Source organism: Saccostrea echinata, unplaced genomic scaffold (genome assembly GCF_033153115.1).
Source record: "Saccostrea echinata isolate AGI-Se365-2 ecotype Australia unplaced genomic scaffold, CSIRO_AGI_Sech_v1 ptg000028l, whole genome shotgun sequence".
NCBI classification, from domain to species: domain Eukaryota; kingdom Metazoa; phylum Mollusca; class Bivalvia; order Ostreida; family Ostreidae; genus Saccostrea; species Saccostrea echinata.
Window position 1 is genome coordinate 16668167 of NW_026889777.1, and position 18260 is coordinate 16686426.

General features: G+C 35.1%; 1 protein-coding gene across 1 annotated transcript; it reads right to left on the bottom strand.

The window, feature by feature from the left end:
• Positions 1 to 9563: 9563 nt before the first annotated feature.
• Positions 9564 to 16192, bottom strand: LOC133193578 (short-chain collagen C4-like). The gene is made up of 3 exons (XM_061329538.1): positions 16129 to 16192; positions 15619 to 15687; positions 9564 to 9955 (listed from the first exon to the last, which is right to left on the bottom strand). The coding sequence occupies exons 1-3, from the start codon at positions 16190 to 16192 to the stop codon at positions 9564 to 9566; spliced, it is 525 nt and encodes a 174-aa protein (XP_061185522.1).
• Positions 16193 to 18260: the final 2068 nt, after the last annotated feature.

An 18260-nucleotide genomic window follows, 5' to 3' on the forward strand; every position in this document is an offset into this window, starting at 1 on the left:
TAATCTAAAAATTAATCAAGTTTTAAGTTTTCTAATCTACAAAGTATACAATCTATAAATTATATAATCTAAAAATTATTTTGTTTAAAATAAGAGGGTTTTTTTTATAATTGTATAATACGTTTGTAAAATTTAAGTTCATAGACACCTATTTTACACTCAATATAAGCTGAATTGTACAATTTATGATGAGGATCTATTAGAATATGTTTGAAATCAGCGACCTACCTAGTAGTGATTCGATGAAATCCTCAACCCTCGCCGATGTAACAAGAATAAGACCTGATTCCATTTTTGAACAGTATGCTATCCCTGCTCCCCTTGGCAATTCCCCAGCATAGTGAAAACAAAGTCCATTTCTTCCGTAGCGGGTAAAGTATGGAGGACAAGATCCTACAATTTGTTTTTTTTTTCTAAATTCCTTTTTATATTCAAGAACTTTTAGGGGATTAATTTCCGTCAGCGGTTGCTGATTGTTTTCACTTTAAAATAGATAACGTAGGCAATATACAGCTCAAAAACGATTAACCTTACTAGCTTTTTTGAGCAAATTAAATACACATCTTGGAAAGAAATTTATGTTTATTTAAAAAAGACAAAAACAAAAGATTTGATGAATTTCGCAATTTTTTGGTAGTTTTTTTTTAATCCTTAGTGTGACAAGGTATGCTATGAATTAAGCTTCAAACGCGATTTGTCATTGGCTTCTTTTTTAGCTGTTGGCGTGTTTTTGATCCCAAATAGATGTGTTCATTGAGTTAAAATCGGGGGTAGTTATATTGTTAAATCACAGAAATGTATAAACTGGATCGAGTTTGAAAAAGCATCTCTTGTTGAGAAGGAATTACTGAAAGCTGTTAGTTCCAGGTATACTTGTTTAGTATTTCAAACGATTTCTATTAATTATTTAGCATCGAGGAAGGCTACTCATACATAAGTTGATGTTACAGGGATTTCAACAACCTCGTTTAAAGTCTGCATTCCGTAAATTCTATGGTCGTTATAATGACCTTCTTAGCAAAAATAATCGTATTTTCGTTGACTTGTTTCCTACCAATTGTTAGACCTTTGTTTTTATACTAAAATTGACTATGGAATGTTCCGTCTACTTGATCAATACATAGGGCATATAAATAATTTGACTTAAATATTAATTACATTAATTTAAATTAATTTTTTTTTGGGGGGGGGGGTCGATTTCTTTTAAAGTTTATTCACTGCACTAATGATGTAATATATCCTAGTTGTAGATTCCTGTATAGCAACTTTCATACATATAAATGTTTAACTTGAAATATTTGGACAAATGTCTGAGAAAAAAATCCAAAATGGGAAAGAATGTGTTATTGAATATACAAATATCCTCATTGTCATTAAGAAAAAAATTAAATGTAATCGCTGTTTGTTTGAAAATTTATGAGACTTTATAGAAATTTGACTTTTTTTTGCACCAAGACTCATATTTTGAAAGAATGGTATTTACAAGAACAAAAATTGAAGGGAAAAAAATCAATTTTCAATGCATATGTCTATCTTTAGGTCAACTGAGTCACTCAGGAACATGGTTATATTGAGTAAGGATGCCTCTTCCAAAATTGTGAAACTCATTGCCCCAGGGTCAGGGGTTCTGGTCTCTGTTGGGGGGGGGGGGGGATTGATAATAAAGTGAAGATGCATTATTTCTTTGAAAATCTTCTTCTCTGCTCTGGGTATTAAGCACAAACTAAGTGCATGATTATGATAAGCAAGGATGTTTCTTCCAAAATTCATGGCCCCTGGGTCAGGGGTTCTGGTGTTACATGTAGGGCGAGGTTGTATTGATTATATATATTAAAAAAGTATAAATTCTTTAAAAAAACTTTTTCTATGCCCCTTGGTATTAAGTTATCAAAGTAAGTGCATAATTATGATAAGCAAGGATATCTCTGGCAAAATTGTGAAACTCATGGCCCCTGGGTCAGGGGTTCTGGTGTTAGTGCTGAGCTCTATTGATTGTATAGTAAAAATGCATATATTCCTTAAAAATCTTATTTTCTCTGTCCCTTGGTATTTCGCAAACCAAATAAATGCATGGTTATGTTGACCAAGGATGCTTCTTCTTAAATTGTGAAACTCATGTCCTCGGGGTCTTGGGAGGGGGGACCGTGTTGATACTATAGTGAAAATGCATTATTTCTTTGAAAAAATTCTTCTCTTCTCCTGCATGGGTATATAGCAGATAAACTAAAAGCATGGTCATGTTATGCAAGGATGCCTGATGTTAGGGCAGGGCTCTATTGTTTATTTAGTGTAGATGCATAAATTCTTTGAAAATCTTAGTTGTAATGAAGAAGAGAGTTTTTACAAGATTTGTGATTTTTTTTACCACTAGATCACAAGTGTTCTAGTGCTGGGCAGGGCTCTATTGATACAGTGTATCGTGGGGAAATTTGTACTCTACTGAGAGAAGGATTCCCCTGTGTTATTTACTTATGATAATTAATTACTGTAAATAAATTACGTAATTGATAGGTCAAATTTGATACAAAATTAAGAAAGAATCTTTAATGTATAATACGTAAAAGTACTAACATAGATTTTAATGGCCATGTAGTATATAAGTACTGGCATTAAGTAAATATCTCTATGTTTTATTACTGAGAACTAAACTACATTGTAACTATTTTATTGATCCCTGATTATCCCATTTCTCTTGCTTTGGGGCAACATATCTTCATCTCTCAGATTATTTTGTTTTATTTCATACTTCAGTGGATCCTTCACAATGTTGTATTATACTCAGGTGACCAGTAAGGCCCGTGGGTCTCTTGTTTTACAAACATCAAGATTTCCAAAGACGTTTGGCTAAGAAGACAATAAAGCATTTTACTCAGATCGAAATTTATTAATAAACTATTCAAGATATGTAAAAATCTGCCCAATTCTAAACAAATAGCCAGTTTTATCATCATATTTAAAAAGTAGTCTTTTTCAATCAATTTGGGGGAATTTTTTTTTCAATTTTACATTGAAATCTTAAAAGCAATACACATGTACCATGTTAGAAAATATAGTAACATTTGGGGTAAAGTAAACTGCGCAAAATAGTAGCAATTCGGGTTTACAATAAAAAGACAAACGAGTATGGTTTCACCTTAATTAAAATCTGTTATTCTTGCAAAAAGGGTAGCTTCAAATGAGTAAGGTATCAATTCCAAATATAAAAATATCATAAAATGCAATATTCATAATATCTTTTGTTTCTGTTTAATAGTACATACATTTAAATATTCAAAAAAAGGATTTTGGGTTAAAAGTTGTTTGAGCTGTATATGATTTAGTGTTTAAAAGATAGAAGAATGATAAAATAGTTGACATTTTGTATTATAATTACTTTTAAATGCTTAAAAACCTGCCATGGCCGTGATATATAATCTTAGTTGTTGCAAAACACATGTTCAATTTATTTTTTTTAACTTAGTTATGATTTTATATATACTACAGATTTTGTATGCCAAGTCAATGACATGAAATGTAAAACTGTTGTCTTCAAAGATGAAAAGCTATGACTTTTTCGTAGAAGATATCAATTTAATTGTTTCACTAAATTTTTGTAATCACTTCTTAAATACCATTCGACTCTCCAAAAACAGGGATAATATTTGAAATTTTTCCCACAATAAATCTCTCTTGTTTACTCACAATTAATTTTTATTTGTTCATTCCATGATTTAATATTAACATAAACCAAATCATCAAACATATGATTTTTAAATTCAAACATGATAGTTTTGACACTTACCCCCAGTTTTCTGATAATATCTCCAATTGTCCTCAGAAGACGCTCCATCTATAGACAAAAACACTGTTTTATAAAGACGACAACCTCCTGTAGTTTTTCGATACTGTACAGACAGACAATCGTTCATATCTAGACATTGGAGGGAACAGTCAACAATATCGTTCTGGACAAATGTCTGAATAAGTTCAACGTCAAACCGGAAGTTGTCCAGCTTTACATCGGCTACCATGTATTCCGAAAAACCATGTATCATTAACATGGAAAGAAAATGTGGAAATATTCCAATCAACTTTTTCATTTTTGGGTTATAACTAACAATTTTCCGTCCAAACCCCAAAACCAAAAAAGGTTGGAGGCAGACAAGTGGCTTTATATCTCTCCTATATGCAGACGTTAAGTGAGAGAATCTAATGCATCTGATTTCACAATTTCTGTCCCTTTTATCAATTACTTTATTTTCACAAATCTGTAAACATTGACCTATTGGGACACTAGATGTTACTAACACCGAAGAGAATACAAATGCACTATCAATAATTCTAATTGAGAAGAAATTGAGCGAAAGGTGTCTAAATGGATTGTGTAGAAATCGATAATATCTGTTGTTTAATTTGTGTGCAAAACGGTCACTTTAGGAGAATAATATAAACGTATCCAAATTTGTATAATAAAAAAAATTACAGAGCAAACAAAACATTTTAAAGTGTTATCATTCCATATGTGTCGCTGTTCTTAAATGCATTATTTTGAACAAGATTCGAAAACATTAAAAATATTTAAAAGTAATGGAACCAACAGTTATATGAATGATTTCGACAGAATATTAAGGTTATACAAATTATGATCTTACCCACAGGGAGCTTTTCATTGTGTTCATTAGAATACCACCTCCGCTTTAAAAAGGGACGATAGATTTGCATTATTTCTGTTTCGATTGTCAATGTGCAGAAAATTTCCACAGGGAAGGTGTCTCAATTTATTTTCAGTTGCAAATTTCTTCAAGGAACACCTTACGTAGATCGTCCAGCCAAGTTGAATGTAAAAAGCCGAGAACCTAATTATCCACATCCGCGTTGTTTCACCACTAGTTCGACCCATCCTGTTCTAATACATAGATTGCATATAAAATCAGAACAAATTTTCCAAATTTTTCTTTAAGAACGTAAAAGAAGATATGGTTTCAATACAAATCTGGCCATGTCTCAATTTTTTTTTTAAAAATAAGATATGCAATTGTTGTGAGAAGTTAAAACTCATGCTATCTGAATTGTTCAAATTCCATGCAGTCAGGTCATACAAATTGTCTTTTCTGAAATGACCTCCAAAATGTCAATTTTGACGCCATGCATTTTCTCGAATTTTCTTAAAAATTTGCACATGACTCCAATTTTCAATGGAATTTTCGTTCAGACAATATAGACACATTCGTCGCCCACAAAGATATAACTTGAAGATATGTGATTTGTCAATTTTTTTTTTTTACACAACATATTTAAAACTTGAAGTTAGTGACGGCCGTGGACACTATTTTGCTAAGGAAAATAACCCCTTAAACAAGTCATTTTGAGGCTTTTTTTCTTTTAACATAGAAATTTAATATAATAAATGATATCATATTTCCTTTATTCAATAATCTTTGCTGATCACTTAATTTCATATTTTCAATCACATTTAAGCAACTTTAAAAGCTTTTATTTAAAAAAAACCCAAATTTTTAGGGTATAATAAAGCCATAATAGTAACTACTTCTTTATAAAGATGAACATTGTATACATTCCAGTGACATCGTAATGCATCAGTATTCCTACAGGTAACATTAACGTACACTGACTAATATCTAAGCTTACTATAAGTGAATCAATGAAATCTACAATGACAACTTCAATTTATGCTTGATTTATGTGGTGATCACCATTAATTTCAGCAACTTTACAAGTGTAATAAACATAAAATTTCACTTAGTACTACATAACCAATAGATCATAATGTTTCTAAATCCACATTTTGTTAATTACAAAGCTCTAAAACTAATATATATATATTCAAGATATTTTAATACTCTATCGAACTGAAGAGTGTTTCGTTTGCAACATGTAACTATTTTTTATTTTTATCAGGTTACTTTATTTAGATTGATTACACGGGATTGAATGTAAAAGAAACGATTCTCCTCTCTTTTTGCTACTATTACTTGACAGTGACTACTACTTCAAACATAAAGATCCTAGGGATACATAACAGAAACAAAAAAATTGATGCACGGATTGATATATATTTTTGACTTATTTCGAATGGAAATGATATAAATAATAAATCCCTAAAACAAAAATAAACCGCAAGTTTTCTTTGGTGCTCAAATATGCGACTTTGTGTCGTTTTCTATGTAATTCTTAACAAAATTTTGCACACATTTTTAACATTGTGACAAAATCTTACCAAATTCTCCCACTTCACCTGCCAAACAATATTCAGGTTACCTTTTTGAATGTAAATCTATTTTATATTAAAATATTGCTGATTTTTGAAACAATTTAAAAAAAAAAAAACAAGTTTGAGTTATTTATTCTTAAACGGAAGTGAGTATATTTTGGTAGTCGTCAAGGCCAAACTTAAATCATAAACTGCACTAGATCCAAAGCATGGAAAGTAATTTGAAATCAAGACAAACTCGGGTTAGAGTTCAGAAATATTTTTAGCATCCTTGAGGAACAGAACAACAAACAGCGGTATAGAAAGTCAGTTGGAAACTTTTAAAACTGCCCGTAATGAAAGTGCTATGACTGTCCTAGGACCAGATCAGAAAGAACATTTATTTAGAAATGGATAAGAAGTGAGAGCCGGGGAAAGATAGAAGGGTGAAACTTAACTCTGTAAGATCGAAAAGAGTAAGGAAAGAGTAAAGATGGAGTACGATAAGAAAGACAAAGATGTGAAAAGGAGTATGATAAAGGACAAGCGAGCATGGATAAATGAGCTAACAGGGGAGGCAGAGAAAGCATCAAAATCTGTCAAAATGAAGTCTGTAGCATGTCACCAAAAAAACTAGAGCCGGTTTTCCGGGGTGAAATCCTAAACTAGAGCCCGTTATTGTTAAGAGGAGAAAGCTTATTCTACGTAGTGGGTCATGCTATACTAGCATATTCAACAGGTTTTTCAAGATATAGTCAAGCAAGCAACTTTCAAAAAGGGCAAACTTGAGGATCTTTAAATCAAACCTTTTGTTATGCGGCGCAGAAACCTGGAAACTCAACACCCTCCTCTAAAAATGATTGAGAAAGATTTGAAAATATTTGGCCAGTATAGATCCAAAATGAAAGAATTAGAGACTTACCGACTTATCAAACATAAAGAACATAAGTAACATCAAAAGAACCAGGAATGGATAGGTATGGATGTGCTAAGAACGAGAGCAGATAACCATGTCGGGACAACCTTAGCGCGGAAACCGGTATAGTAAGAATGAAACATGGAAACAGAAGGAAACATGAAAAATAGAAGGAAACATGGAAGACAGAAGGAAACATGAAGAAGAACTTGTAGAAAAGGAATGAAAAAAAACTAGGATTCAGATTGTGGAGTGAAGTTGCTGTAAAAACCATGCAAAGACAGACCGAAGTAGAGCGGACCTATTCATGGCTTAAGTCAAGTCAAATAAGTCAAGTGTTTGATTTCACATGTAGACTTTATATAGAGTTCTGTTTGGAATACTGTCGTGAAATTTACATGCATGCCTATACCTCCATGATGTTTATAGGTTAGAGGACTATACCGACTCTTACTTCTTTTTGTACCAAGCAATATTCTCTGCATTTAAGTGCAAAAAGTCAAGTAAATTGTACCGTTGCTCAGTAAGATGCACACTGACCCCCAGTTTTCTTTGAGATTTCGAGTCATGCTTTATGAGTGGTAATCTAAAATGATTTTGGCAGAAAAAAAAGTTTTACTATGTTAAGAAAAGTAACTCTGTTTAATGTTTCCTTCAGATTGCAAGAACATGGAAGGAAACGACTGATGATCAAAGAAAACAAAAATGTATCTAGTTGTACTAATTGCTCTTAATCAATTTAATGAATGTTACAAGAGTTTAATGAAGAAGTGGTCATTTTCTAAATTACCACTTTACCCTGGAAAATGCTTGACAGCGAAGGATGCAGAAAGGTGTTTAATGAACAGATACACGTGTACCTCGTACTATTTGTAACAATAAAGCCTATTATTAATCGAGTCACATTAATCGAAATTATTAATCAAGGACAAGATATTGAATGAAATATGGAAATAACGAACAGTATTCAGGCTCAAAGTTCATTAAAACAATACAAATCGGGAGCAGAGCAAACACGGACCTCCACAAACATCAGAGGTGGGATCAGGTGCCATGGAGGAGATATCATCCCCTGCCGACCGGTCACACCCACCGTGTCCTCCTTGTTATGATCGGGGAAAAAAGAAAAAATCCGTTGACGATTCAGTGTGTAAATAATGGCTTAACAATTAGTATGAAAAACATCAATCAGCATATGACTTAATGATAGATTGTATTTGCTGACAAAGTTATTGTATCGACATAGAACTTACAAAATGATGACTTTAAATAAGACTTTGATATTCTTATTTCATCAACTTGTCAATAACTTACCTCGTTTTAGAAATTGTTCATACGTAGAGCATGTTCTTGCGTATCGAGTCAACTGAGAGATATAAACCCCATATGCAGGTGAGAAGGGTATATTGCTGCATAAGTAAGGGAAAATGACGATTGAAAAATTGAAGTCATCACGTTTATCATAAAGCTTTGTTGTTAGATTACCAATAACGTCTTTTTCTAGTAAAACATCCAAATATGAAAGAGATGTGTCAGATGTGTCTGTGGATCTTTTATTTCAAGTTCACTGGGATATATCGAGTCGACATATGAATGGAAATAACTATTGTTAATTGATAATTCGTCGTCGATATATCTTAATGTCGAGTTGAAGGCCACAGCAAGAGATTTCTTTTTCTCATGTGTAAGATTTTGAATAAATTCTGCTTCATAAGAATAAAAAAAAAATAGTTCTGCTGAATTTCAACAGATTGTTGGAAGACCTGGTCTCCAAAAACTTCATAGATATTGTCAATCAGAAACTCAAGCATCTTTTTAATATCTACTTCAGAGTACTTATATGTACAATCAGAATGTTTTTTAACAAAATAATTTTGCAAATGACCAATGGCAAGGTAAGTATGACAAATGGGATCTTAAGCCTCGCCCATTGTTCTTGACCCACTTGTGCTTTGCCATTGGTATTTATTGAGATCGAGAGAAAGTCAGAGCTAAGCAAGATAGTAAGAAATCTAGTAGCCCAAATATCGTAACCCGAGGAGAGAACGTAGACATCTTCAAGCAATAATTATTGTATTTGCATTTATATCCCTCAATCGTCTCCTTTTCTCTTTTAGCCCGTTTCTATTACCTAATATATTGGTTTATGATACCACGCTATGGTTCATTAGATTAATCATTTCCTCTTATATTTTCACTTGTAGTTTATATACGCATTTACGTTCGGTCCCGCATGCGCATTTCATCGACTAGATTTTTTTTCTTGATTAATAAATAATACGCAGTGTTGTGAAGTGGATATATGTTATTGACCAACTGATGTAGAAATTAAGGATCTATACCATCAAACACTCTACAGTTCTGTATTATGTTTATTCAATTATTGAATGGCTATTTGGTACAAACAACACAGGTTGCATCCCTATCGTTATGATATGGCGGACATGGCAGAGAACCTCAGGCAATTCTTACAGTATAAAGGAGCTTCCCGTCTCCCATCAAGCTATCTCCAACTCGTGATTGTTCTGAATGTTCATCCAAGCAGATGTAATTTGCGGAAGACTTAAATGCTTCATTCCCAGAGGCTAAGTAGCCTCTGTATTGAATTTTCCATCCAGGGTAGCAGGATGATTTCCCTGGAAGCATTAAGGAGGTTTCCTCTGACCTGCTTCTGCACACTGCACAAGGAACGTCCTGTCCAACCTTCGATCCGGCAATTCCGTGGTCATATTCCACGCCCTTGATATACTGACCACTTCCGACATCTGGGACCATGTCTGGATCTGGCACCAAGCAAAGAAAATCAGCAGGTCCACCTGTTTTGGTGCAATCAGACGAACCAGCATATCCTGAATTGAAAAATCACAGTGATATTGCAACATTTAATTTACACTATAAAGCAATTTACAAATTACGTAATGCAATTACTGACACATATATAAAGGATCACTTATATAAAAGGTTCCTGAAAATTTGTAGGTTCAAATTTGCTCCTATTATGGGATATAGTAGGGTTATAATAAGGAATTAAAGCTTGAAAAGGTAATGAATCTTTTTACAGTTTTTTTCCTCAAGAACAGATAGTGCATATTTAAGTTCTTCAAATCCTGACCCCTAGGAAGGGTTGGGTTAGAATTTTAAATTTGAATATATAGGGGATTCGAAAATCTCTGAAAATCGTTTTTTACAAACACAGCTACAATATAGATATCATTAGGTAGGCATCCCCAGATGATGATTCAAATTATTTAAAACATGGCCCTGGAATTTATACTGGGACACAATAAGGGATCAGATATTTACTTCAAACAAGAGGCCCATGGGCCACATCGCTCACCTGAGCACATTGGCTAGGGAAAAAAGCAAAAATCAGTACAGTATTGAAAAGTTTACAGGGAGGGGGGGTGTTGAATTTTAAACTACCTGATGATGCTTTCATATCAATATAACATATGGCTTTGTTGTTCTTGAGCAGCAGATTTTTTTCCCATATATTCATTTGTAAAAATTTGATCCCCCATTGTGGCCCCACCCTACCCCCGGGGGCCCTCATTTGAACAAATTTCATTCTACACTACCCAAAAATGCCTCCATATCAATTTGACTAATCATGGATTTTCTGTTCTTATGAAAAAGACTTTTTCCTATATATTCCTCTGTAAACTTTGATCCCCCATTGTGGCCCCAACCTACCCCCGGGGGTCATGATTTGAACAAACTTGAATCTTCACTATCTGAGGATGCTTCCATATAAATATGACCAATCATGGCTTTACTGTTCTTAAGAAGAAGATTTTTAACGATATTTTCCTATATATTTCTATGTAAAACTTGGATCCCTCATTGTGGCCCCATCCTACCCCCGGGGGTTATTATTTGAACAAATTTGAATCTTCACTACCTGAGGATGCTTCCATATAAATATGACCAATCATGGCTTTACTGTTTTTAAGAAGAAGATTTTAGAGATATTTTCCTATATATTTCTATGTAAAACTTGGATCCCTCATTGTGGCCCCACCCTACCCCTAAGGGTTATGATTTGAACAAATTTGAATCTTCACTACCTGAGGATGCTTCCATATAAATATGACCAATCATGGCTTAACTGTTTTTAAGAAGAAGATTTTAGAGATATTTTCCTATATATTTCTATGTAAAACTTGGATCCCTCATTGTGGCCCCACCCTACCCCTGGGGGTTATGATTTGAACAAATTTGAATCTTCACTACCTGAGGATGCTTCCATATAAATATGACCAATCATGGCTTTACTGTTTTTAAGAAGAAGATTTTTAAAGATATTTTCCTATATATATCTATGTAAAACTTTGATCGCCCTTTGTGGCCCCACCCTACCCCTGGGGGTCATGATTTGAACAAACTTGAATCTACACTACCTGAGGATGCTTCCACATAAATATGACCAATCTTGGCTTTACTGTTCTTAAGAAGAAGATTTTTAAAGATATTTTCCTATATATTTCTATGTAAAACTTGGATCCCTCATTGTGGCCCCACCCTACCCCCGGGGGTCATGATTTGAACAAACTTGAATCTACACTACCTGAGGATGCTTCCACATAAATATGACCAATCTTGGCTTTACTGTTCTTAAGAAGAAGATTTTTAAAGATATTTTCCTATATATTTCTATGTAAAACTTGGATCCCTCATTGTGGCCCCACCCTACCCCCGGGGGTCATGATTTGAACAAACTTGAATCTACACTACCTGAGGATGCTTCCACATAAGTTTCATCTTTCCTGGCCCAGTGGTTCTTGAGAAGAAGATTTTTAAATGATGCCATTATTTTTTCACGAATTCCTAATTATCTCCCCTTGAAAGAGGGCTTGGCCCTTCATTTGAACAAACTTGAATCCCCTTTACCCAAGGATGCTTTGTGGCAAGTTTGGTTGAATTTGGCCCAGTGGTTCTTGAGAAGAAGATGAAAATGTGAAAAGTTTACGACGACGCCAACAACGACGACGACGACGACAGACAACGGACAAATTTTGATCAGAAAAGCTCACTTGAGCCTTTGGCTCAGGTGAGCTAAAAAATGGTTAGTGTAGATTCATATCTTTTCAATTCATAGCCACTTTGGCTAGAAAGGGTCTTGGGTGGGACTAAAAACGGGGCTCAAATTTTACAAAATGCACGTATATAGTTGGGAAACTTTAAATTTAAACAAGAGAAAGTTTTTAAAACATACATGCCCCCTTGCCGCAATATTGAAATGATCAACTATAATGTTTATATAAATTTTGTAATGATAATGAAAAATATGGTGAAATATATGGAGATAACGAACAGTCTTCAAGCTCAAAAGTCCATTAAACAATACAAAATAGGAGCAGAGCAAACACGGACCTCCAAAACATCAGAGGTGGGATCAAGTGCCATAGAGGAGTGAGCATCCCCTGCCGACCGGTCACACCCGCCGTGTGCTCCTTGTCATGATCGGGAAATAACGGAATAATCCGTCGACAATTCAGTGCGTAAATAAGGCCTAACAATTAGTATGAAAAACGTCAGTCAGAATTTGACTCAATGATAAATTGTTTTTGCTGACAAGGTCATTGTACCGACCATAGAACTTACGAAATGATGACTTTAAACGAGACTGCTGATATTCTCGTTTTTATCTTCTAGCCAGGGACAACTGAAACACTAAGTTCTTTCTCTTTTAGACCTTATATCAATAGCAGTCATCTACTTCTTTGAAGGCACATGAATATACCAGTGAACAAAGTCTGATGTCTGTCAAGCAAAGGGTTTTCAATATATTGAACGGACAACCTTCTACTCCAAGAGTATTTTGACCTTTGACCTTGAGACCTCAAGATCCACAGGGATTATGAGATTTTATTTTTGGGTTCCAGTGTACTAAGTTTGATGTTTAAGAAACACTCCCTATGATATTGAGCCGACGATTTCTTTAAAAGATGAAAATCGAAAGTTTTCATACCTTGTTAACATTTCGCAAATTCTATGGTGAATGCAATGACCTTGTCAGCAATTTATACAATCTATCAATAAGTTGAATGTTGACTGACGTTTTCATACAAATTATACAAATTGTTAGGTCATTATTTTCACACTGAATTGTTTATGATTTTTCCGTTTATCCGATCTTGTGACCGGTCGACAGGGGGTGCTTACTCCTTTATGGCACCTAATCCCACCTGTTTCGTGTTTGCTCTGCACCAAAATGGACTTTTGATTTTGATCATTGTTCGTTATTTTCATATTTCATTGTCGTCCGCAAAATTAATTTACCAACATTCTTATTCTACACATAAGTATAAGAATATTATCATGATTTTCGAAAAAAAATTTAAATGAGTCCTTTTTTACCATACGATATTCTTAAAATTGTTCTCAATGATTTTTGCATTAAACATCATAAAAAATACATGGCTACACTGATGTTTACGCCATTTTAGAATTTATAAATATTCGATTACTTTCATTAATTTTGAGGTAAATTTTTGGCCCCTGATTTGTGGTCTCTCCAGGAGCGATGCAATATCTATCATTACAAACCTGTTGTCATCCCACTTACAAAATGCATGAGTATTGATTCTAAGTTATGGGGTACACAAAGGTCATACGAAGGTCAATTTCTGAATTTTCTCATTTTTATACAAATTTACATCAATTTTATAGCACATTTTGTTTCAGAATTCTCAGAGCACAAGCTTGCCTATCTGCCAAATTTATATATTTCAAGCACTGGTAACTATGGTGTCCGGATAGGGCCATTTGCAAAAGCTCAGCAGCGCGTTCAGAAAAACACGCCGTCGCGCTAACACACAACACGCCGTCACGCTAACACATCATCGAACAACACGCCGTCACGATAACACAAGTTCGCACAACACACCGTCGCGCTAACACACAACAAGCCGTCGCGCTAACACACAACTCGCCGTAGCGCTATCACAAAGTTGTGTTAGCGAGCTGTGTGACAACGCGACAGTGTGTTGTGTAAAGTTGTGTTAGCGCAATAGCGTGTTGTTTGTAAGCGCGTTAGCGCGACGGCGTGTTGTGTATAAGCGCGATGACGTGTTTTGTATAATTGTGTTAGCGTGATGGCGTGTTGTGTGTTAGCGCGACGGCGTGTTTTTCTGAACGCGCTGTTGAACTTTTGCAAATGGCCCTATCCGGACACCATAGGTAACAGATGCTTCTTTTGTTTAGAAATCTCAGAAAAGCAAGCTTGTGCTCTTTATTCCCCAAAGTGAAAAGTATCTCAAATTTGATAAAATTCCATCAGAATTGATGAAGTTCTGGAAAAATGTCCAACTTCGGCACCCTCTTGTGGCCTCCCAGTACTCTTTGAATCAAATTTATTGCTGGTTTTCAAACAAGCAGCATTTAAAGTTCTTAACTACAAACTATCACAATTTTAACTGTGTTTTGATAAGGCATTTGATAAAGGCATTCTATACAGAATTTAAATGCTCTATTGGTAGCGCTTCAAACACAAGCTTTCTTGTGAAATCAGGAGTAAGACAAGGATGTGTGATTTCAGCCCTATTATTCATCATAGCAGTAGACTGGGTAATGAGATCAACCCTCAGTGACGACAACACGGGCATCAGGTGGACTCTTTTTAGCAAGCTAGATGACTTAGATTATGCAGATTACCTGGCTTTACTATCTCATCTTGAAACACAAATGCAAAGAAAAACATCTTATTTACAAATAAATGCCAGCAAAATTGGTTTAAACATCAACGTAAAGAAAACGGAAGTAATGTCCCTAAATACAAAAAGCCCACCCAAAATACAACTGAATGGAAGAGATATTAAAAACACATCATATTTTACATACCTGGGAAGTGTAGTGACATCAGATGGCGGTGCTGACAAGGACATAATAGCAAGATTAGGCAAAGCCAGAGGATCCTTTGTCAAGCTTAAGATACATGGAAGTCAAACAGCATCAGCAGACACACTAAGATCAAGCTGTATAATAGCTGTGTATACTATCTGTCTTAATGTATGGTGCTGAATGCTGCATGGAGGATGACAGAAAGTGACATAAACAAACTATCAAGTTTCCATAATGGGTGCCTCAGAGAAATCTTGAGGATATTTTGGCCAGCAAAAATTACCAACAAAAATTAATATGAAACAACGAAAACAGCGGATATGAAAACTTTACTAAGAAAATACAGGTGGAGATGGATAGGCCATGTCTTGAGAAAGCCAACAAATTATATCACCAGAGTGGCAATAAGATGGACCCCAGAAGGGAAAAGGAGGAAAGGCCGACCAAAAACAACATGGAGGCGAACAGTGGAAAAAAAAGAACTGAAGGACAAGAACCTAACCTGGGGAGAGGTGGAGAAGATAGCCAAGAACAGAGAAGAATGGAAGTCCCTAGTCCTTGCCCTATGTGCCTCCGGGTGCAACATTGACTAAGTAGGTAGGTAGGTAGGTTTGATTTTTACATCCAATAAGGGGCCAAATTCAGATGTCACCAAACCTTGTCCTTTTACCTGAGTATACAAGATCCGTCGTGTTGTCAGGACACGTCTTTCTACCCCATCGGATAAACAGTGCACCACCTGAAAACAAGAAGAAATGACTATGATTCGATATTTTAAAAAAGTTTTTAGTTGATAAACTGGTAAACTGGAACGCCAGGTTGTAGTTATAGAAATAGAAAGTCATAATGATAAAGAAAAAAAAAGGGTAACCTGATTTCGTCGTCGCCATTGATTGATATTTAGAAGACAGGGATTGAATTAACAAAGCATTGTCGTCGTTTTTGTTACTTTCTCTGAGTAATTTTAAAGTGAGATCTGCTAAAGTCGATGACTGGGTCCGAGATTTTATTGTAAGGTCCTGAATGAAGGTCTCCTGTGCTCTTACTTTGGCCTCAAGGTCATGTATGGCTCTGGATTGGTTACCGTTTTTTTTTTTTTTTTGCTATAAGAGCTTCTGACTTCAGCTCGTTAATGATGGATTCCTGTGCCATGAACTTGTGTGTGAGTCCAACAGTTTACTTTGTAAATCTTGAAATTGAGAATGTTCGGGACTCCCATTGTTGATAAGAAACCGCTTCTCCATGTCCCTGCCATGTACATGTATAACACTATATAATACGGAATGGAAAATAACTACTGAACTGAAGGTCGCCATGCATTTAGATTCTCCTTTGTTTCAGAACAATTTTTGTCTCTTATCAAAAGTCCTTGTTATTTCATTCGTGTACACAGACATGTGTTTATAGATTAGTACCGTACAACTGTATTCAATGTTTGTTGCAGTATAATCCAAAACAATAATATACAGTATAATATTGTTATACATGTACTTTAGAGAAGTGAAATATTTTTTTCATTGTTTTGTACAAAATGTTTTCCTCTAAATTTCAATTTTGAAAATTGTGAGAGGGTCGCTCATAATTCTTTCGAAAAGAAATGTATCCAAGACTCATCCTCATATGTATTGTTTCAATGGACTTTTGAGTTTGATTATTATTCGTTTTCTCCATATTTCATTTTACCTATTGTCGCCCGCGTGGCGCAGTGGTTAGAGCGTCTGCTCTAGAGTCGCGGAGTAAGGAGTTGATCCTTACGTCGCGGGTTCGAATCCCACTGTGGGACGTGGAGACCGGTCCTTCGGATGAGACCTATAAACCGAGGTCCCGTGTCGCAGTAGGTGCTGGCACGAAAAAGATCCCTCACTGCTCAATAGCCGTAGGACAAAATTTGCAGCTCTCCACCGGCAAGTGGTGGCGTCTCCATATGAGTGAAAAATTCTCGAGAGGGACGTTAAACAATATACAAACAAACAAACAAACATTTTACCTATTTCCTCGCACTAGTTCTTATCATAAAATATGCAGTCGTGAATGTATGTCGGATGCATTATAAGCTATTATAACACTAAAAAGATGTTGGAGTTGTCTAAGATAAGAAATCTGTCGAGAGTCCTCAGATGAAGCTCCTATGATCCTGAGAATGAGTTGTTATCCTTTTCTTCGCTCTACTTTACCTGGTATTGTTGCAATGTGGTGTCTGTCTTTTGAAGTTGCCTAACAGAGGTGAGCCTGTAAAACATTTTCTACTATTCTGTCTTACATAACAGGTCGTAATCCAATCTCCACGTTCAATTCCATTTACCAAACTTGTAGTTATGTCCTTGACATCCTTTGTTTTTCCAGACTCCTTGAAAAAAGCACCGGTAGTCCTTGTGCACAAGAATGGACAATGGAAATTAAAGACCAGTGATTTTTTTACCAGCGAAGATCTTTGAAAATGCACTACGCTCAGTTATCAACTTACTTTGAGGAAATTACTCACCCTTTTTAAGCGGCACTTAGATCAGGTTTTGGTTTGCAGTACACCTTTAAAACTTACTGCGGGTTGGAAAAGAGCATTGGATGAAAAATATTTTGTAACCACCTAAATGAATTTATCCCTGGGCCTTAGACTACCTCCCCTCACGATCTTATCTTACTTAAACTAAAATACATGTCTTTCTCCACCTGCGGTATATCACATATTTATACCTATCATTTTCCAGAAAACGTGTCAAAATTAGTAAAGCACTTTTTTCTCGAATTTTTTAAAGGAGTGCCTCAAGGATCCCTAGTCTGGCCTGTTCTTTTTAATATTTTCATAAATGATATTTTTCTGTTTTGTTAAATATTCAGATTGTAAAATTGTACAATTACGCGGATAACATATCATATTCAGATCCTGTCTTGAAAAGAAAAGTTGTATTCTGGGCTAACAAAATGGAAGCAGAACCAGAAAATTTCAGACAATCGCTCTCGGCAAAAAGAGGCGCGATAATAACATAGCCTTTAACCTAGATGGAACAATTCTAGCCTGTGGTGAAGAGTGAAACTTTTTGGTTTTACTGTTGACTTCCGTCTTAATCTTAATTCTCTGCAAGAAAGCAGTTCATCAACTTAATGTGCTAAAACGTACAGTGTATATAGGGAAACATCTTCGCAAGCTAGGAAAACTCATCATCTTTCATTCTTTTATAATTTACGAGTTACGACTGCCATCGACAACGTGTATAAATGTGTAACTTTTTTAGCCGGCGACAATATATGTATAGATGGACGACAACATGTACAGAGAGGATAGTGCACATTGTCGCCAACGACAATTTGTATAAA

Excerpts from the sequence above, each read along its gene's own strand:
- LOC133193578 (XM_061329538.1), bottom strand. The coding sequence starts at position 16,192 with ATGGAGAAGCGGTTTCTTATCAACAATGGGAGTCCCGAACATTCTCAA. Across the intron at positions 15,688-16,128 it reads TCAATTTCAAGATTTACAAA|GTGGTGCACTGTTTATCCGA; the intron begins GTAAACTGTTGG and ends TCTTGTTTTCAG. Across the intron at positions 9,956-15,618 it reads GACGGATCTTGTATACTCAG|GATATGCTGGTTCGTCTGAT; the intron begins GTAAAAGGACAA and ends TTTTCAATTCAG.